General features: G+C 32.1%; 1 protein-coding gene and 2 long non-coding RNA genes across 3 annotated transcripts; all 3 read right to left on the reverse strand.

Annotated features, from left to right (window-relative positions):
• Nucleotides 1-12,265: 12,265 nt before the first annotated feature.
• Nucleotides 12,266-12,676, reverse strand: LOC115227381. The gene is made up of 4 exons (XR_003883109.2): nt 12,641-12,676; nt 12,541-12,610; nt 12,315-12,349; nt 12,266-12,284 (listed from the first exon to the last, which is right to left on the reverse strand). It is a non-coding gene; the product is annotated as an uncharacterized LOC115227381 (long non-coding RNA).
• Nucleotides 12,677-16,976: 4,300 nt separating this feature from the next.
• On the reverse strand, nt 16,977-17,678 carry LOC115227344 (major antigen-like). The gene is made up of 4 exons (XM_029798212.1): nt 17,571-17,678; nt 17,424-17,540; nt 17,267-17,392; nt 16,977-17,099 (listed from the first exon to the last, which is right to left on the reverse strand). Exons 1-4 carry the CDS (start codon nt 17,676-17,678, stop codon nt 16,977-16,979), a joined length of 474 nt encoding a protein of 157 aa, XP_029654072.1.
• Nucleotides 17,679-18,656: 978 nt separating this feature from the next.
• On the reverse strand, nt 18,657-18,921 carry LOC115227382. Its single transcript, XR_003883110.1, has 3 exons — nt 18,850-18,921; nt 18,735-18,818; nt 18,657-18,703 (listed from the first exon to the last, which is right to left on the reverse strand). It is a non-coding gene; the product is annotated as an uncharacterized LOC115227382 (long non-coding RNA).
• Between the last annotated feature and the right edge of the window lie 3,479 nt (nt 18,922-22,400).

Here is a 22,400-nt window from a genome sequence, read left to right on the forward strand (position 1 = left end):
TTTCTTTGTGAAATAGCATCCTATTCAATGATTGCCACTGGGTTACTGGTAGCACTAATAAAATAGTTGCCTCAATAAAATTAGAATATCAACTCCCTGAAATACGCCAACGTCTAAGTTAATTGACTGTAATAGCTGTAAAGTATCCTACCGACAAAAAAGTTAAATTGCTACTATTTTCTATGCCTGTTACAATTAGAAAAGTATTAATTATGCAAAATGTGAGTTATTTTTCTTAAAATATTCGATAAACCAACTGACATGCTCCTTCTTCTCCTGCAACGTCAAGTGAGGATTGTGGGAAAGAGCAAGACAGAGAAGAGATATAAAATTGTCGACTTCCTTCTTATCAGTCGAATCCTTAAATTGTCTTTTGAGGAAGATGTGGTCCTTAAAGTCGACTGTCTTCTCTCCACGATCATAATCCTCGTTGTCAATTGGGAAGACTGGCAATTTTCCCTCGTGAATTTGACACATTAAGTTGTCCCAGTTGTTGAAGGGGACCTTTATGTGAGTTCTATTCACGTATTCGTGGTATAATTTGTCCCAATACTCCACGAGGTTGTCGTCTTTGTGGGGTTATTGACTATTCTTACTGTTCTCAAAAGCAGCATTTTTGTACTTGTGGAGAGCACTCAATTCGTAGTTGGTTGTTTGGTTTTTTACATTTTGCGCAAATATGTCTTTGTCTGAATTCCGTTTTCTTAAATTTGTGTCTTTTTTATGTTTTATTAGTTTTGATGCCGATCGGATTTGAGAATGAATAGTAATAGCCAGGGATGAGGCACGAGGAAAATTAAATCCTAACATCGAATTTATATATTTAAAAATAGTAATAAAATATTATAACTTTTTAAATAAAAGATAACTTAATTTCAATATGTCATGGATGCCCCCGGCCATGGAGGACCATTCTGTATTAAATACTCAGCGGTCTACAAAGGACGATTGCCTTAATGAGGACTTCAAAAACTCTGAGAAACATCTTAAAGACAAAGAGGATCTTGACTTCGTCTTGAGACGACGATATCTTTAGGGGACAAATATTTTTGATTACTTTGTTAAAAAACTTAAAAAAATTTTTTATTCTTCTATTTTCCAACTTTTTGAAATCCCCAAATAAACTAGCAAATTTATTACAAATTCAAGTGCTGGTTGTACAAGTTTTCAATGTCTTCGGATTTATACAAACAGCACTTAAAATTTCTTGAAAAGGCAAAATCCTTTTCTAACGATGTTCCCCCTCCCCAGGTGAATAAAGAAGCCCGAAATAGTTTATTTAATTAACTAATTGGACAAGAACGCTTTTCATTTGCAACAGCAAAGCCAAAAATAAGCCAAAAACAGCGTTTTTCAACATTAGCCCGAATTGTCATGTATTTAAAAGTAATAATCAAATTAAAAAAATGAAGGAACGATACAAAGAGGGGCACCGAGATGACTTTACTCTCGATGAGATCCTCGAAAGGCTCGAATGTGATTTGGAAGAACGAGACCGCGACTGGCTACTCCACGAGGCCCTTCCTGCCAACGCCAAAGTCGAGATCGGAGAATACAACCAAATCAGCTACGTTCCGTCTTACAACATAAACAAGGCCACGGACTTGTTCAAACAAATCAAACAGCACGCAGAAATGGGATTGGAAGGGATATTGCTCTCAGAACTGAGGGAGTCAATGAAGGACCCCGATCGCGTGATTGAGGTAGATTTGGTGTGTATATGCAGAATATGACTGAAGTGATCATTCAGATCCCCCGTCCTGACAAAGATGTCTCCTTATTTTACCGAGGAAGCAAAAAGTTTCGAGTTACGGTGTCTGAGGGTATTGTGGGGGGTCGGAATGTTAGAGATAATGCAGTTGTGGAATACTGTGAGCGTCGAGGGATGCGACGAAATGGCCATTGAGTCACATTTGCAGAAAGAGGGGATTCACTGTCGGCAGGATACGATCGCAATGAAATCTGTTGATTATCAGTTGTCAACTCGCAGGCAATCCCGGCCAAAAAGGATGCTAAGCAGAGCAAAAGACGGAGTACCAAACAGACGAATACTCATGTCGATTAAATTTCGATTTTATGAAATTCTATGAAATACTTTTTATAAGCCTTTTACCACCATCAAAGTAGACTGCATTACTTTTCTGTTGTTTTTAGGTTTTCTGATATTTCGTCCCATGCTTCATTTAAGTTTACTGTAAGTATTGAAATCCTTACAGTAGGAGATCCTAAAATAGGCGCAGTCCTACTTAAAACGGACTTAGGTGAGCATCATCGAACGTTTAATACCAAAATATTATTATTTAAAAAAGTTAAATTTTCATATATTGTTTATTAAAATTTGTTTTTCATTAAATAGTTTCTGTAGGCTTTTTGCTCAGTAAGATATCCTCTTGGATCACAGTAGTGGGGATATTGTTTGTAGAAATTACAATATCCTCCGTCTATAATTGCCAAATTGGGATATAATAAAGATTTTCCTTCCCGAATCCCTTTTGTGTTAAATTTTTGAATGATTGAAATAATTTGTTTGCATCTTTTCGATGAAAATTCACAATAAAAAATAAAAATAGAATTGCTTCCAGCTAATGTGAATTTCTTTCTTGCTGCACGTTCTGACATTAAACTTGCACCAACAACGTGCCCCATTTCATACTCCTCTTCTGAGCGACAATCGAAGATGCTGTAGTTAAGAAATACATCTCCAAAATCATTTCTGATAATTTTAGACACGTATTTAGGGGTAATGAGAGGCACTGACAAATAAGGCTCAATTTCAAATTCGATTTTGTAAAGATTCATTTTTCTTATTAAAAGAGATTGAAATTCGGGAAAGTAATCGTAAAAATTTTGTTCAAGATTAGAAGTTGGTTCTTGATTTATAATTTGTTCAGGAACATTGGCATCTATGAGAGACAAGTTTACATTATTTTCTTTTATTTTTATTTCAGTTGTCAATTCAAGATTTTCTTTTTCAATAATTTGAGAACTATCATTTTTATCAAAATAGGAATTCATTACCGTAAAAAATTAAAAAAATAAAGGAACGATACAAAGAGGGACACCGAGATGACTTTACTCTCGATGAGATCCTCGAAAGGCTCGAATGTGATTTGGAAGAACGAGACCGCGACTGGCTACTCCACGAGGCCCTTCCTGCCAACGCCAAAGTCGAGATCGGAGAATACAACCAAATCAGCTACGTTCCGTCTTACAACATAAACAAGGCCACGGACTTGTTCAAACAAATCAAACAGCACGCAGAAATGGGATTGGAAGGGATATTGCTCTCAGAACTGAGGGAGTCAATGAAGGACCCCGATCGCGTGATTGAGGTAGATTTGGTGTGTATATGCAGAATATGACTGAAGTGATCATTCAGATCCCCCGTCCTGACAAAGATGTCTCCTTATTTTACCGAGGAAGCAAAAAGTTTCGAGTTACGGTGTCTGAGGGTATTGTGGGGGGTCGGAATGTTAGAGATAATGCAGTTGTGGAATACTGTGAGCGTCGAGGGATGCGACGAAATGGCCATTGAGTCACATTTGCAGAAAGAGGGGATTCACTGTCGGCAGGATACGATCGCAATGAAATCTGTTGATTATCAGTTGTCAACTCGCAGGCAATCCCGGCCAAAAAGGATGCTAAGCAGAGCAAAAGACGGAGTACCAAACAGACGAATACTCATGTCGATTAAATTTCGATTTTATGAAATTCTATGAAATACTTTTTATAAGCCTTTTACCACCATCAAAGTAGACTGCATTACTTTTCTGTTGTTTTTAGGTTTTCTGATATTTCGTCCCATGCTTCATTTAAGTTTACTGTAAGTATTGAAATCCTTACAGTAGGAGATCCTAAAATAGGCGCAGTCCTACTTAAAACGGACTTAGGTGAGCATCATCGAACGTTTAATACCAAAATATTATTATTTAAAAAAGTTAAATTTTCATATATTGTTTATTAAAATTTGTTTTTCATTAAATAGTTTCTGTAGGCTTCTTGCTCAGTAAGATATCCTCTTGGATCACAGTAGTGGGGATATTGTTTGTAGAAATTACAATATCCTCCGTCTATAATTGCCAAATTGGGATATAATAAAGATTTTCCTTCCCGAATCCCTTTTGTGTTAAATTTTTGAATGATTGAAATAATTTGTTTGCATCTTTTCGATGAAAATTCACAATAAAAAATAAAAATAGAATTGCTTCCAGCTAATGTGAATTTCTTTCTTGCTGCACGTTCTGACATTAAACTTGCACCAACAACGTGCCCCATTTCATACTCCTCTTCTGAGCGACAATCGAAGATGCTGTAGTTAAGAAATACATCTCCAAAATCATTTCTGATAATTTTAGACACGTATTTAGGGGTAATGAGAGGCACTGACAAATAAGGCTCAATTTCAAATTCGATTTTGTAAAGATTCATTTTTCTTATTAAAAGAGATTGAAATTCGGGAAAGTAATCGTAAAAATTTTGTTCAAGATTAGAAGTTGGTTCTTGATTTATAATTTGTTCAGGAACATTGGCATCTATGAGAGACAAGTTTACATTATTTTCTTTTATTTTTATTTCAGTTGTCAATTCAAGATTTTCTTTTTCAATAATTTGAGAACTATCATTTTTATCAAAATAGGAATTCATTACCGTAAAAAATTAAAAAAATATATTTAACATTGAGTTTTAATAAAAATTCTTAATTTAGAAATTTTTTCCTTTCGTAATTTCCAGGCATACTTCCGAGCTGGTCTTTCTGTCATCTTGTTTTTCAGCTGACTCAATATTATTTGCCATTTTATTCTTCATATTTTCGAGCATTTAGATTCTATAAGTATAAAATGAAAACCGCTTCCTTCGCTCCCTTGGTCGACGGATATCAAGAAAAAGACACGATTTCAGAGAGCTATCCTGGCTCTTTAAACGTCTGTCGATCGCCGTGATCCGTGGAAATGGCTTTGCTGTGTGCGAGGCTGGCCGAGCGTCTCGTGAAACCATTAGCTAATTCATAAATCTCTTGTTCGCATAGTATTACTGGCGCATACTAAAACAGTAAAACTATTGTTCAGGTCAAAGAAATTCAAAAATGTTTTAATTAGCTCACCTTATTTAAGATTTATTACGTTTTCTTGGGGAGTGGTGACGTACTTCGTTTTTTTCTGATACGGATAATCTCAATCTAGACTCGTTCCATCGAGACCAACTTCGCCCTACTCTAACCTCCAAATAGCATTCGAGGCTCACCCAAGCAAACCAATTTTTCTCGAAATTACACCATGCAAGTGGAGGCTATTCCGATACATTTTAAGGATGAATTTTGAGGCACAGCAAACACGCTATAAATGACTATTTTATAACTGACCTCCCGGTTACACTGGACAGAGACTTTCAAACTTTGTGCAAAAACTTAAAGGATGGAGACGATTTTACGGGATGTCGTCCAAGACAAAAAGAAATGTACCAAACTGATTATTCTTATTGTTTTCTGTGCTGCACAAGCTTTTTCATGATCCATGAAACCACGAAAGTCTATAATAATATCTGGTTGCAAAATTTTCAAAGCTTCCTATCGTTTAAGAGTTACTGGAGTTTTGTATTATTAGCCTCAGGTCTTTCTGCTTTTCAGAGAGTAGGCATATCTCGTTATCGTGAGTCTGTGTTGTTTTGAGTGGATCCAACGACATTTAGAGCTGTCCACTTTATTGACCAGATCACTGCATCCTAAATCGTATTTGCGGGGATCGTCGTGTCAATATCGTTGAGTGCTTTTTGTAGTCTATTTACGTACCTCTGTTTGATTGTTTGTCATTGAATATATCAAGTACTTGTTGTCATCCGTAAGTTGTTTCAGCTGATTGTATAGCTAAGCACGTAAAAATAAATTGGGAGGGATACGTCAAACAAAAGAGAAACATAATTTATCAAATAAATAAACGAACTAAGTGATATCTCTAATTACTTTACTGAGTGCAAATAATCGCACAAAATAGGCAAATAAAAGTCGAATAAAAACAATATCTTTTTAAAAATCACTTAGTTACAAGGCGCACAAAAGTTCCGGAAAGATTGAGTATAATAAAATGTACCCAATTGCATATCAGAGAGTTAGAACAACGGTCAAATTAGATTGCGATATTTGAGGAATATAATGGTTGTATATCCTTTCAAATAACAGAGCTTTGTACCACGATTGATGAATCATTACACAAGGATCACCGAAGAAGAAACTCAGAAAATTAAGTTAATCATTGTTTATTCCTTTACTGTTACTAGAAGTGTAGAGTTACTTTTAATAAGTTATCGTAGGCTACACAATTCTACGACGATCGAATCATACATGACTTTAGAAATTAGAAAAGCCCAAGTTATTCTACAAATAGAGATACGAATAAATCGGGTCCTTTATGCGTAAACACAAGGTTTTCAACAAAAAAAAACAATTTAAAAAATAAATAAAATTAATTGAGGTTATGTAATTTCAAAATAATTTCAATTTCTGATTACAATAATTTCAATTTCTGATTAAAATAATTTCAATTTCTGATTAATATAATTTCAATTAAAAAATGTCTCGTGAAATAGTTTCGATAGGATGTGGGAATTACAGCAATCAAATCTTTTCATATATATGGAAAATACAAGTTTACCTTATTTCTCATAAAAAGCAATCATCTCATTCCAATGCTGAGGACATTGACCCTTCTTGTACGTGGCGACGCTCCAAGGACCAATTACTGCCACGATTTGTGTCAATCGACGATTTAAATACAAAAAATGAGATTCAAAATTTTTGCTTTTCCGAAATCGAACCTCCCGACTGTCTGTGGTATGTCACCGATTATCAACCTTAGGCCAAAAAATAAAATCGTAGGACTTGTTCCTCCTTCAAAAAACTCAGAAATAAATTGTTTGGAACAAGAAATGTACTCAAGAAAAATTTTTCTTAACGAAAATGCAAAAGAATTAGCCCTGGACAAAATTAGACTCAATTTAGAAGACTGTGACTACTTTCAGGTAGACTGGTGGTGTTTGGAGATCAGGGTTTCTGTGCAGTTGGAGATTTGAGTCCGACGAGTACTTGGGCAGTGGAAGAGCTAATGGATAACCACGGAAAAGTGTCCTGTTTAATGTATACTCCTCTCCTCCAGGCACAAATTAAGATTAAATTAATTTAGGAACACAAGTGGACTGTACTAAGTCAGTTTCTCTCCCTTGGTTCACTCGAGTCGTATTCCCGCCTTTCCATCATCCCCTTGTCCCTTGAATCAGATATTTGGGGGAAGGACTCCAGACCAGTCAGTTTTCCATGGATTAAAGTGATTTTATGGGTCTCCACCCTCCCAGGCTGACTTGGAGAGGTCAGCCATTCTTGCTTGTGCCATCGACACGAGCACTTCTTGTCTTCGGATTGTTAAACCTTCGACTTCTCTATCAGAACTAACACAACAAATGACTGCTAATGGACGATTGGTCTTCTTGTTGGCATATTTCAGGTAGGAAGTTTGGGGATTTGTCTTCCTTTTCCAATGAGGAGAGGACTCTCGTTATATGACTCCCTTTTGGATTGCGGGAACTCTCTAACAACGTCTCTTCTCCCATTCAACTGTCTGACCGACGAAGATGACTCTGTTTTCTTCCACCAGTCGATTCTAAGGGGGGTCCCTCAAGGAAGATTATTCAAGTTAATATTTTCTCCAGATTTTAGGAAAGCATGTGTCCCTTCGATTTCGAGTTACAAGGATCTCATGGAGCTGGCCTGTAGGGAAGTGACATGTGCCAATCGATGGTAACCGTGTTTTGTCCAAAAACGTATAGTACTGTTGAAATAGTGAAGGATAAACTGAAAACTAGTTGTTTGCCTCATTTTTTTGATGAACGAGTTGGAATCGATGGAGAGATTGAGGAGTCTTGTCAGACATTAGGTGTATCTGAGTGTGCTGTTCTGACCTCCATGGAGTGTAGTACATGTCCCAGATATATGCTTGAGGCATTACGTGAGACACTTCGTACTATAGACACTCGGAAGATATCTCAGTTTGTCGAGATGGAACTTGAGGAATATGAGGAATCGGCGGAATCATTAAATCGGCTTATTCAAAACTATTATTGACAGAAAAGCGATTGTTTAAAAATTAAATTTATTCGGATTTTACAAAAAGGGCTTTAATTGGATATTATTTTCCCGGGAAAATAATTAAAGGGATATCGAGAATGGAAAAAATTTCGAGATTGACTGTAAAATTTTGCACAAAAAAATTTCAAAGAACGGCATCACAATACGAAAAATTGGACCGAGTCGTCCCTCTGAAATGACCATCAATGTACACTCGTGAAATAAACCATCAATGTATGTTATGTCTTTCTGAAATTGCCAAAACCAAATGTATTGTTGACGGATCTCCTAAAACAATTGGTTGGATACTGAATGCATTTGGGTCACAAAATTAATTTCTTTTGACGTCAAAAATATTAAATCCAGATGGTTAATTTCGAAAAAAAATTTTAACGTCTTCTATGAGAAATGAAAGAATGTCATTTTTTGGACAAATCATGTTTTGAAGTATATAATAGTAAAATACAAAAAATTGTTTACTGTAAAAAGTAAGATATTGTCCTTAATGTTAAGTGGAGTAGATGAATGTTAATGCTTTGGAATTTTTCTCATATAAAGGCAGCGGAAAATAGTCTCCTTTAATTCGAACCCACGACGGCCGCAATCCAACATCGAGCAAACTTTTCAATCATAGATGCTGGAATAGAAGAGAATGAAGAAAGCTGATGAGGAAACTTGACCTAGTTTTGCAAATGACATCGCAAAGTCCTAATAATATACTTAAATCAGATAACAAGTTATCTTGACCGCATATTTAAAATTTTTTATTATATCGTATCCAGAAGACTCCAAAAGTAAAACAAAAAGTGCTTGTTTCATTAGTCTGCAATTTGTATCATTTTTTCAAAGTGAATATTTTCACCTTAAAATTTTTAAAGATGTTTAAGGGAAATTGTTTAAAATAAACTTTAGAAAACTTGATTTTACACACCTACATAAAAAATTGATGATTAAAATGTCTCAAAAATTTCGATGCAATGTTCATCGCCTTAAAAAGATGCAAAACGATAGAATAAATTTTATTAAATTAATTAAATCCATAATCATAAAGAGACAATAAGACATTAAAAGCTATAAATTAAATTATAAAAATAATACGTCTTTGAATGTGTCTAACTAGAAAATGAAGCTTCCACTGTCGAACTTGATGATCCGTCTGTTATCGTAGTAGACAAATTATCAGTAGATGTCGAACATCGAGAAGACCGCGATTCCACGATGCTAGCTCCCTCTTTTAATTTAAAATCATTTTCAATAGATTGGTCAATTATTGTGGATTGAATTGTAGTATCTGAGTACGAGCACTCAGGATCTTCCTTAGCGAATAAATCGGAAACATATGATTCTTAGTAACTAAACCAATTCTAATGAATTTACGATAAGTCGATATGTTTTTTCGATTAATTTCTAATAATTCGTATCTGAATTCGACCAAATTTTCCATTTCATTATCATTTTTTTGACAAAATTTTTTGTCGTAAGTAACTGAACTCTGAAAAATATCCTAGAGATAACAGAATCTAATGAATCGACCTGAGGTTTAACATTTGAAGATATAGAGGATGTATCCTAAAATTGAAATTTCTTTACAAACCTGTGAAGTATCCAAAACCAATTTAATATCCGGTCCTGTGGAAATAATTAGCCTAAAAACAACCACAACTTATATTTTCAGACGAAATCGAAATAACTTCATATTCTGGCGAATAAACAGTGGAATATAGAGATTCATCATTTATCTTTGATTTCTAAAAAAATTAAAAAAACTTCAAACATCGACTGAATCAATAATTATTTTGATATCAGGTTCTATTAAAAAATTCAATACTAAAATATACCGCAAGGAATCATCTCAGAAGATGTAACAAAAACTTGGGAATCATATGGCATTCGATGTTTCTAAAACAACTCATAAAAGCGTTTAAACTTCTAAAGAATCAAAAATCACATTGACATCACGTTCTATTGAAATATCAAATAGTGATGTTTACCGTTTCTTATTATCTCACTAGGTTTAAAAGTTTGTTTGCATGTCGATGAATCTTGAATCGTCCGAGAGTCCTAATCAAATCAGAAAAAATATTTAAACATCGAAAGAATCAAAAATCACTTTGACATCACGTTCTATGGAAATATCAAATAGTGATGTTTACCGTTTCTTCTTATCTCACTAGGTTTAAATATTTTTTTGCATGTGGATGAATCTTCAATCGTCCGAGAGTCCTAATCAAATCAGAAAAATATTTAAACATCGAAAGAATCAAAAATCACTTTGACATCACGTTCTATTGAAATATTAAATAGTGATGTTTACCGTTTCTTCTTATCTCACTAGGTTTAAATGTTTGCTTGCGTGTTGATAAATCTTCAATCGTCCGAGAGTCCTAAATAAATTATAACACACGTTTTTATACATAGAAAGAATCAAAAATCACTTTGACATCAGGTTCTATTAAAATATCAAAAATTGATCCTTACCGTTCCTTTTTATCTCACTAGGTTTAAAAGTTTGTTTGCGTGTTGATAAATCTTCAATCGTCCGAGAGTCCTAAATAAATTATAACACACGTTTTTATACATCGAAAGAATCAAAAATCACTTTGACATCAGGTTCTATTGAAATATCAAATATTAATCCTCACCGTTCCTTTTTATCTCGCTAGGTTTAAAAGTTTGTTTGCGTGTTGATAAATCTTCGATAGTCCGAGAGTCCTAAATAAATTATTAAACACATTTTTTACATCGAAAGAATCAAAAATCACTTTGACATCAGGTTCTATTGAAATATCAAATATTAATCCTCACCGTTCCTTTTTATCTCACTAGGTTTAAAAGTTTGTTTGCGTGTTGATAAATCTTCGATAGTCCGAGAGTCCTAAATAAATTATTAAACACATTTTTTACATCGAAAGAATCAAAAATCACTTTGACATCAGGTTCTATTGAAATATCAAATATTAATCCTCACCGTTCCTTTTTATCTCACTAGGTTTAAAAGTTTGTTTGCATGTTGATAAATCTTCGATAGTCCGAGAGTCCTAAATAAATTATAAAGCACATTTTTTACATCGAAAGAATCAAAAATCACTTTGACATCAGGTTCTATTGAAATATCAAATATTAATCCTCACCGTTCCTTTTTATCACACTAGGTTTAAAAGTTTGTTTGCGTGTTGATAAATCTTCGATAGTCCGAGAGTCCTAAATAAATTATAAAACACATTTTTTACATCGAAAGAATCAAAAATCACTTTGACATCAGGTTCTATTGAAATATCAAATATTAATCCTCACCGTTCCTTTTTATCTCACTAGGTTTAAAAGTTTGTTTGCGTGTTGATAAATCTTCGATAGTCCGAGAGTCCTAAATAAATTATAAAGCACATTTTTTACATCGAAAGAATCAAAAATCACTTTGACATCAGGTTCTATTGAAATATCAAATATTAATCCTCACCGTTCCTTTTTATCACACTAGGTTTAAAAGTTTGTTTGCGTGTTGATAAATCTTCGATAGTCCGAGAGTCCTAAATAAATTATAACACACGTTTTTATACATCGAAAGAATCAAAAATCACTTTGACATCAGGTTCTATTGAAATATCAAATATTAATCCTCACCGTTCCTTTTTATCTCATTAGGTTTAAAAGTTTGTTTGCATGTTGATAAATCTTCGATAGTCCGAGAGTCCTAAATAAATTATAAAACACATTTTTTACATGGAAAGAATCAAAAATCACTTTGACATCAGGTTCTATTGAAATATCAAATATTAGTCCTCACCGTTCCTTTTTATCTCACTAGGTTTAAAAGTTTGTTTGCATGTTGATAAATCTTCGATAGTCCGAGAGTCCTAAATAAATTATAAAACACATTTTTTACATCGAAAGAATCAAAAATCACTTTGACATCAGGTTCTATTGAAATATCAAATATTAATCCTCACCGTTCCTTTTTATCTCATTAGGTTTAAAAGTTTGTTTGCGTGTTGATAAATCTTCGATAGTCCGAGAGTCCTAAATAAATTATAAAGCACTTTTTACATCGAAAGAATCAAAAATCATTTGACATCAGGTTCTATGAAATATCAAAATTAATCCTCACCGTTCCTTTTTATCACACTAGGTTTAAAAGTTTGTTTGCGTGTTGATAATCTTCGATAGTCCGAGAGTCCTGAATAAATTATAACACACGTTTTTATACATCGAAAGAATCAAAAATCACTTTGACATCAGGTTCTATTGAAATATCAAATATTAATCCTCACCGTTCCTTTTTATCTCACTAGGTTTAAAAGTTTGTTTGCATGTTGATAAATCTTCGATAGTCCGAGAGTCCTAAATAAATTATAAAGCACATTTTTTACATCGAAAGAATCAAAAATCACTTTGAGATAGGTTCTATTGAAATATCAAATATTAATCCTCACCGTTCCTTTTTATCACACTAGGTTTAAAAGTTTGTTTGCGTGTTGATAAATCTTCGATAGTCCGAGAGTCCTAAATAAATTATAACACACGTTTTTATACATCGAAAGAATCAAAAATCACTTTGACATCAGGTTCTATTGAAATATAATATAATCCTCACCGTTCCTTTTTATCTCATTAGGTTTAAAAGTTTGTTTGCATGTTGATAAATCTTCGATAGTCCGAGAGTCCTAAATAAATTATAAAACACATTTTTTACATGGAAAGAATCAAAAATCACTTTGACATCAGGTTCTATTGAAATATCAAATATTAGTCCTCACCGTTCCTTTTTATCTCACTAGGTTTAAAAGTTTGTTTGCATGTTGATAAATCTTCGATAGTCCGAGAGTCCTAAATAAATTATAAAACACATTTTTTACATCGAAAGAATCAAAAATCACTTTGACATCAGGTTCTATTGAAATATCAAATATTAATCCTCACCGTTCCTTTTTATCTCATTAGGTTTAAAAGTTTGTTTGCGTGTTGATAAATCTTCGATAGTCCGAGAGTCCTAAATAAATTATAAAACACATTTTTTACATCGAGAGAATCCAAAATCACTTTCACATCAGGTTCTATTGAAATATTAAATAATAATACTTACCGTTTGTTCTTCTCTCACTAAGTTTAAAATTTTTTTTGCATGTCGATGAATCCCCAATCGACCGAGAGTCCTAATCAAATTAAAAAAACTTTTTTTACATCGAGAGAATCAAAAATCACTTTGATATCTGTTTCTATAAATACGCCTAAAATAATACTCACCATAGCATTTTGCCTCAGAAGGTGTGTTGATTACTTTAAAAGTGCCTGGTTCATCAGTTGTATTCCATTTCTATAATATAAATGATTTTTTTAACCTCAACTGACTTTCCTGATTTAATAGAGTCCTATGAAAATTATTTCAATACACTAAAACATGTTTTTCCCTTCCTTGTAAAAACTGTTTAGATTGCTCTAATATTTTATCTGTAATTGAGATATCCTTTACGTTCATAAATCACCAAAAACCGTATTTCTCTTAACGACAGGTTCTAGTCCTAGCATTTTCTTCAGTCTATGAATTTCTTGTTTCTAAAACTTTTAAGATCTTATTAAACCAACCAGTTCTTCACATTTTGTAACATAGAAACTGATTTTTTTTCAAACCTATTTTCACTTTCAAGTCTATCACTAAACAATTTTTCATAATCAATTTTGAGTTGAGAATAGTCTTTTAACTAATTTTTAATATATCAAATCAAACAATAAAATCCAATTCGTTACATTTCATGATTTGTTTGTTTGATAAGTCTTTGTATTCTTTATTCATATCACTCAATTGAATTTTAAGATCTTCGACCTCCTTTTGTAAAATTGACAAACGTTCCTATAAATTTTAGAAATTTAAAAACATCATCGTTGTCTAATATTATTTTCACATCCTCATTAAGCAGTAAACTTTGAAGATTTGATTTTGGTATGTTCATTTTGATTTCTTTACGAATATTAACAAGTTGCGTCTCCAGATCATCTCTTGAATAAACTAATTTTGCATTTTCTTGGTCTAGAATATCGCTTTCGATGCGCAAACTCTGAAATATTCAGAATTAAATATCAAACGGTCATTTCCTCGCTCTTTCGAGCCAATTCAGATGTTACATTAAACAATTTTTCTTTGATTTTACTGGTTTCATTTAATAAAGACTGTAACTTAGTGTTACTATCTTCTGATTTGTTTTTAAACGTCTAAATCTTAGATTTATCGGTTCACATCAATTAAGTTATCTTTTTCTTGAATTTCGGACAAATATTGTTTCAGCTTTGTATTAAGATCTTCTTCAGAGTATTTGAGATTAGGGTTCTTTCGAATATTGAATCAAAAAACCTGAGTATTAGGATCGCTCTCATGTTCCGAAATTTTACAGATAAGGTTGGATACTTCTATTTTCAGATTCTACAATGACATGTACAATATTTGTTTACCCTAACTTCTTTGTTTTTATCATTAAGTTCATTATCTTGCTCTTCCAGCGTTTTTTCCAACAAAGAGTTTGCGTCTTTCATCATAGAAATATCCATGCATATTCTATCAAAATTTTTACGTAAATCCTTTAAATTAATCATAATTGTAAACTTTTATTTTTTTATTCTTATTTTTCAATTTCATTTCATAGTTTTCAATCATTTTCACTGACGACAAATTGAACTCTTTGAGAGTTTCAATTTGATTCTTTATATTTTCAAGCTCACATCGCAGTATCTATTCACATTAAAATTGAAAAACTAGAACTTGGGTTTCATTTTTGTATCCATCTAAAAGCTTTATTTGCGAGTATTCCTTTTCTTTCAATTTTTTGCATTCTTGATTACAGTTGTTTAACATTTCTTGTATTTTCTATCATTTGAAAAAGTTTATTAACGTCGATTTCTGAGGATCTCTCTTCTAACTTTATCTCTGTTTCATTTAATCTCGCTATCAGTTGATCGTTTAATTCTTTGAGGCCATCTTTTTCAAAGTTTATCGTTTTATCTTTAGAATCTTCAGTTTTATTCTGCTTAGATTAGTTTCTTGCAAATATGCTTACTTCATCAATCATTTCTGTTGTATCAAATATAATTTTGACATCCTTTACAAAACTTGTGTTCAGTTTATTCATTTCTACTCGAACATTCGCGAGATCGTCTTCTAGTCGATTGTTAAAATATACAAGCTGTTCTTTTTCCCTCAGCAATGAATCTTCTTTCGTCAAAATAGTCTAAAATGCAGTAAAGAATATATCCAACAATAATATTTTGGTCCTTTTCGGACAATTCGTCATTAAGTTTTATCAAATCTTCTTTTAGCTGAGAATTTGAAATTACGAGTGACTGAATGTTGTTATTAGAATCTTCTAATTCATTTTTCGACAACTAAATTTAACTATGGTTATATAAATACTATTATCAACTCATCTTTTTTCGTAATGGAATTAGAAAGTTCAGAAATTTCCATTTTTAAATTCTAAAATAAAATTTGGTTATTAGAAACCTCATTTTCCATTTCTTTCAATTGGAAATTTTGCATTATTTTCTTTAATTCGTCATTAATTTCAAGATAATTTTGTTTATAGTCTTTCAAAGCATCAACCATGGCAGTTAATTCCTATTTTTGATAGAGGTTTATTAGTAAACTAGGATCTGTTGATTTTTATCACTTAGGTCATTTTCTCGTTCTCCTAAAGTTTTATCCAGAACTGATTTGGACTCTTTAACAGCTGTGATGTCCAAACAAATACTGTCAAAACTGCTGCGTAAATCCTAAAATTGATATAATTTTTTGACTATTAATTTTTTATTTGAGTTTTCCAATTCCATTTCATATTTTTCTATTATGTCAACAGACGGTCTTTCTTGAAAATTACATAGCTCCGTTCTCAATTCTTCCAACTCATTTCTTAATGTCTATCATGAATAAATAATAAATTAAAAACCTGGTTTACTTTTCTCTCTTCTGACAACTCCTCATTCGTTTCTAAATTTTGAGAGATTCCATTTTTGATTTCCTGATTTAATTCTTCGTTTTGAATTTTGTAATTCTGTAATATATTCATTAAATTCTAAAAATTTAAGAGACATTGACAAAAAACATCATTTTCTTCACTTTTGTTTTTCAGTCCTATCTCAATATTTCGTAATTGTAATTGGAGCTGTTCGTTCACTTCTGAAAGTTTTTCTATCTCAGCTTCGTACATTTTCGTTTCATCCTCGAATTTCTAAAACTGTTGACAAACTTAACTTTAATTTTATGATTTTCATTTTTGAGTGACGTATTTAACTCGTCGATCTCTTTTTGCAGTTTTATCTGCTCTTCCATCAAAACGTTGATCTGAGACGTGTATTCATTTTCTTTTTTTTCTAAGATTTGGTTCAAAGACTTCAATTCTTTCAATTCTTTGAGTAGCTCTGCAAATTCATTTTTTAGTTCCTGTAAAATAAGAAGTGAAACTAACTTTTGTTTCTTCTCTTTCAAGATACAACTTATTCTCTAATAAGGAAAAGTCCTCGAGGATGAATTCTTCATCTTTCTGTGCGTGCATTTTAAATAAATTAAAATCATTTTCCAAGGCCTGATTAAAAAAATTATATGTAAACTTTGATTATTTCTTCTTTTTCCCCTATTTCTCTGGACATTTTTTCCTGCAAATTTGTCTGGTATATTTTTTCAGCTTCAATCGTTTTCAAATTCTCAATTAGTTCCTTACACACTCAAACTCATTATATACCTCATTCAGCTTTTCCTTGATATCTAAATCAATTCCGTATTTCGATAACTTATTTTCCGACTCTGTATGCAACCCTCTCAGTTCAAACAACTCATCCCGAGTTGACGCAAGTTCTCTTTCAATTTCCTGAATTTTTTATCATTTGTTTATACTCTATTAGTTTCTTCCAAAACGTTTATTTCAGACTTGAGAGTTTCAATGTCTTTAAGCAAAATTGTTTTCATGTTATTCGTGTTCTCGATGTACAAAACGCGTTCATTTTCCAAATTCTATTAAAATTATTTTCATTAATAACCATAATTTCTTCATTTTTAACATTCAATTCACTTTCAATCTTCTTTAGTGTCTTTTTTAATTCCTTTTTCATTTTTTTATTATTTTCTAAGTCAGATTGAATATTCATCATTTCCTATATATAAAATTGAGTTTTGTTAACATCAATTCGATCGTCTTTGTCTTTTAGAAGATTATCGGAATTTCTCATTTTCTCTTGCAAATCGTTATAATTAACATTTAGATTTTCATAGTCATTCACGATAGTTCTATAACAATTCTCTAATTCCTAGATAATAAACTAAAATAATGATTCCAACGCTATATTCTTTTTCTTTTTTATCCGCACTATCTTTGATGTCCTGTAACTTTTCATTTAAATAATTTTCAGATTCTTTATAATTTTGAGTGATCAGTTTTATTCGATTTTCCAGATTCTAAAATATAGATTATTAATCAACAGTAACTTGAATTAGATCGTCCTTCGTTTCCAAATTCTGATTCAATTTGGAAATTATCTGTTCTAATTCGTATTGAATCTCTTCAAAATTTTTCATTGAGGGAGCATTTGACATTTCCTAATATAATTTTATCAAGGTGATGACAATAATTTTGACGTCTTTTTCTTTTATTTGTTGTTTGTAATAAGATGGAGACATTCTGAGAGAATCACAGATCTCTTCAGATTCCTGAAGTTTTTGACTCAAAATTTGTAAATTTCCTTCAAGTTCCTGTTTTAATAGTTCATAAGGTTAATTTTTAACTTTCATGTGCTCATCTTTTGACGCCAATTCGTCATTGACAACCGCGAGTTTATGAGCATCTTCCACAACTGTCCTTTGAGAAAGGGATAATTCATTTTTTAGCCTCTATATAGTCAAGTTTAATCTTCAGACCTCGATATCTTTATCTTTTTCTTGTAATTCATATGAATTATTTTGCTTTAGTTTTTCTATAGATTCGCGTAGGTCCAAAAGTTTTTTATTATCCTTACAAATTAAATAAATATTGATTACATTATCCTCATCACTGATGATAGAGGAGACTTTAGACTGACTGGTGTCTTCTTCACTTGAACTGTCAGTATACAAAAGATGTATTTTTATATCTTTCTCGTTCTTTGAAATCATGATTATAAGATTTACATTAATAATGTAATCATTTTCTTGAGGAGTATATTTCAAATTTTTAGATTCTTCTAACAACTTTTCTAGTTCTTGGACTTTGTTATTAAGAATCTGGTTAGACGAGTCGTTTTCCGCAATTTTGCTTTTTAGCTTTTCAATTTCAGAATGAAAACTCCTCGAAATATCGTTCTTTTCACTTTCTTTTGTTTCTAATTCATTCAAAAGAGTGCTTATTCGATTGTTCAAAGAGTTCATTTCCTCTTTTAACCGATCATTTTGAACATCGAAACACCCTATTTTGTAACTTTGAGCATAGACTGCCTTTATCTGCCAGATTATAGTTGTCATTCTGATAATATTCCCCTTCATCCTCTTCTATCGTCGTCATTCGTAACTAAATATTATGTCGGCGCCACGCAAACGGTTGAATATTCCAAACTTGTTTCATTCGGATCAAGTTGAGTGGCCATAGTCTATTAAATTAAAATTAAATCATTCAATCACCGTTTGTTCGGTGATTTGCTGATCGGGAGTAAGATCTAGAATGATTTGATCGAGTTTGGAGATTTTCTGTTTATAGTAGCACTCCTTTTGGCATTTTATGCACCAAAGAATATACATTCTCTCTGTATTCATTGTTTTCAATTAATAGCTCGTTTCTCTTGGCAGTGGATTCGCTTAGTTCTCTGGTAACCCAATCTTTGTCTTCCTTAATTGTAGTGAATAAATTTGGGACTTTGATTTCGTCGAAATCGACTTTTATTGCTTCCAGCTGGTCCTCGAGTTCTTCGATTTGCGACTGTAGTTCTTTGTTTTTAATTTCCGTGTTGGTAAGCAGACTGCATGATTCATTTAATTCTTCCTTCAATCGGAAAATCTCTGTTTCAAATGTCTCATTCTATGAAAATCAATAATTGTTCACTATTACTCCATTTTGCCTACACTTCTCCAAATCTACCAGTTGCTCGACAAGTTTTTTATTGTCTTCCTGAATTATGAAATAAATAAATTACTTTTAAATTAGTGGCTTCGTCTACTGAATCGTTAAATATAGATTTTATTTGTTCAAGTTGCTCTTGGTTACAATTATACAAGTTTTCGAGTTCTTTTATTTTTAACTGAAGCACATTATTTTCTTTTTCCGCTTCATTAAACAGCAAATTTGTCGCGTTCATGTGCTCTCTTAGTTCACTAAGCTCTGATTCAAACATTTTTGTCTATTTCAAAAATAAAATTAAGCTAAACCGTCTCCAAAGCACTTTGTTTATCATTCTCAAGTATTCCTTCAAGTGTGATTTTTTCTTTTTCAGAATTATTTAAAAGTAACTCAGTTTCTCTGATTTTTTCCTTTGCTTCCCTGAGTTCTCGAATGGTGTTTTCTGAGACGGTCTCCAACTTTAAATTCTCATTTTCAAGAAATAATATGTCCATCTTTAAATTGTATTGAATAGTACTACATTTGATTGGACAGATGTTAATTCGTTTTCTAGATTATTATTGAGTAGTGCCAGATTGTCTGCTCTTGACCGTAACTCAATATTCTCCTGTAAAATGTCGTTTGATTGAGTTTGACAATTTTCTAGGACAGCCTTTTCATCCTACAAATTGTCCTCACGGAATACACAACCTCCAGTATGTCAATTCTTTCTTTAAGATAATCGACTTCCTGCTGATATTCTATAATTATCGATTATACAGATTCAAACTTTTAATTTGTTCTTTATTTCTGGCTACTTCTGACTATTAAAATATAATATTGCCACATCATGCCTTAAAAGAGTTGACTTCTTCCAAATCTAAGGAAGACTCTCTGGAACTCCTTGATAAAGAATCCTTAAGGTTTAAATCAACATTTCGTACATTGAACAATATTTTTATATCTTGTACATCATTTGGCCCTGACTTCATTCCAGTGTCGAATTGTTGACCTAATAAATGGATGAACTAGAAATTCTCACATTCCTCGTCGCTAAGAACAGATTTTGCTGACAATTTTCTATCTTGCATATGTTTTTGCGTTCTCAGTTGAAAAATAATGTTTATAAGCTCCTCTCTTGAAAGGTCGTCTAATTGGTGTGGATCATTTGAAGTTGACTCGTGTGCAGTTTCATAGAGGGACAAAAATAAATTATAAATAACGATTTTTGAGTTTTGTAAATCCTGTATTGAACTATAATATGTCTAGAAAATTAATAGAAAATTAACAAACCTCGACGGTGTCTTTCATTATTTTATACTCTCGAATGTGTTGGTTATTACATGTTTCCAATTCCCGTAATTTTTGTTTGATTTTAATATTCTGTGTGTTGAAATGTTTAATTTACCTCGATTTTGGTCTCCTGGAGTGTTGTACTTTGATCACTCAATTTAGATTTCAGGACAATCTCTTCTTTTCGGAGTAAATCGTTTTGTGTGCGTAAAAAAGTAATTTCCTCGTTCTTAATCTTATCAGAAGATTTTTCTGACTGAGACTAGACCAAATAAAAATGACAAAAAACCATTTGCAGGTCTCCAAGTGAGTTAATAAAGTTTGTTTGCGCCAACACTATGGCTTTAGCATCTTCTAACTCTCGCCGGGTATTCTGTAGGGTATCGTCAATGTGGTCATTTGCCACACATTTGAGTTCTAATTCGTCAATCATTAATCTAAGTCGAATTGTCGTTTAATTTTTACTGGAGTTGTGATTTTTCCTGTCGAAGTCTTCGCATTTCTTGTTCCCATTCTTTATTAGCTGTTTTATAAAGGACACAAGCTTTAGTATAGTCTGAAATGAGATCTTCAAACTGTCCTTTAATGCTCTCAATAAATCCTTCTTTAAAGTATTCTGCGCATTCAGTCATTTTTCAGAATTTATTAAAATTTTTCAGATTCTATAACAAGATAAGAACCAAAAAATATAATTTGTGGTTTTAAGTTTCCCTGAGGGGCAAATCAATTGCTTTAGACTTTTGCAAACTGGCATAGTAACATGGGAATTGGGCTGTTTTATAGAAAGTTGATTTATGTTTCGAGTATAATAAATAACCTTCCCTGCCATGGCAACCCTTGCTGCAAATAAGACAGCACGTTGCATGAATATATTTATAAAGTTGATAAATTGAGATAAACAATGCCAATTGGATCATAATATAGATGCATTACCTTAAGATGGGTACGTTGAACACTGCCAATTAACGTCGGACTATTTTTTAGTATAGTTACAATTGGATTGACCAGCAAAAAATGAAAAAAATATATTATAAATAAAAATAATAATAAATATAATTATAAACAGAAATTTTAACTAATAAAGACTATAAAAGTATACATTTGTTCAATAGATTAACTTCCCAGGATTTTCATTTGAATCTAGACAGCTAATGATTGTCTTAATTGTAGTAAATAAGCTGCAAGACATTCTTTAGTTAAGCAAAGAGATGGAAACCTGTTCAAGGCAATCAGTAATAAAGGAAAATTAAAATTTACTGATTATGTTTGTATGACAAGTTAACTTATTCATGATCAAGAAAAAGAGCTTAGATCAAAAAACTGACATTTCTTATTGAAAATGATTATTATTCCGACAATTGGAATACCCAATTAATTAAAGTTAATTCAATTGTTTATAGATTTTTTAGTAAAAGTGTATTTTAATTATCAATTTTAATCTATTGATAAATGTATTTATCGACACCACTAACTGCGGCTTATGTGACCAAGACTAACCACGCGTATTCCTCATCTTCATAAAGATTCTTATTTTTCATTTTGATTTATATGCAATGATAAAAATAAACTACCTCAATGTCTAATTTCCATGGAAGTCCGGACAAATGATGCTATGGTTCCTAGCAAACTAAAGAGACATTTTACTTGCAAGCATCCTGACTATTGCTGGATTATTTAATCCTTTTGAAAAAACAATAAAAGTATTATTTAGTTTTTACTATGTATCGTAGATCTAGTCAAATGATGTTCAGGGAAAATTTCAATATCAATAATATTTCCTATTATTTGCCATGAAATGGAGGCAAACTTTAAAAATTTGTTACTTCATACCAAAATTCAAGGGCTATCGAGGGGTAAAGCATTAACGAGGGTTTTAAAATTAAAGGACGAAGTGAGTGAGTTATTTAAATTGGAAAGGAATTCTGATTTTGTTGAAAAATATATAGCTTGCGTATTTACCT

This window comes from Octopus sinensis, unplaced genomic scaffold, assembly GCF_006345805.1.
Source record: "Octopus sinensis unplaced genomic scaffold, ASM634580v1 Contig02842, whole genome shotgun sequence".
Classification (NCBI taxonomy): Eukaryota; Metazoa; Mollusca; class Cephalopoda; order Octopoda; family Octopodidae; genus Octopus; species Octopus sinensis.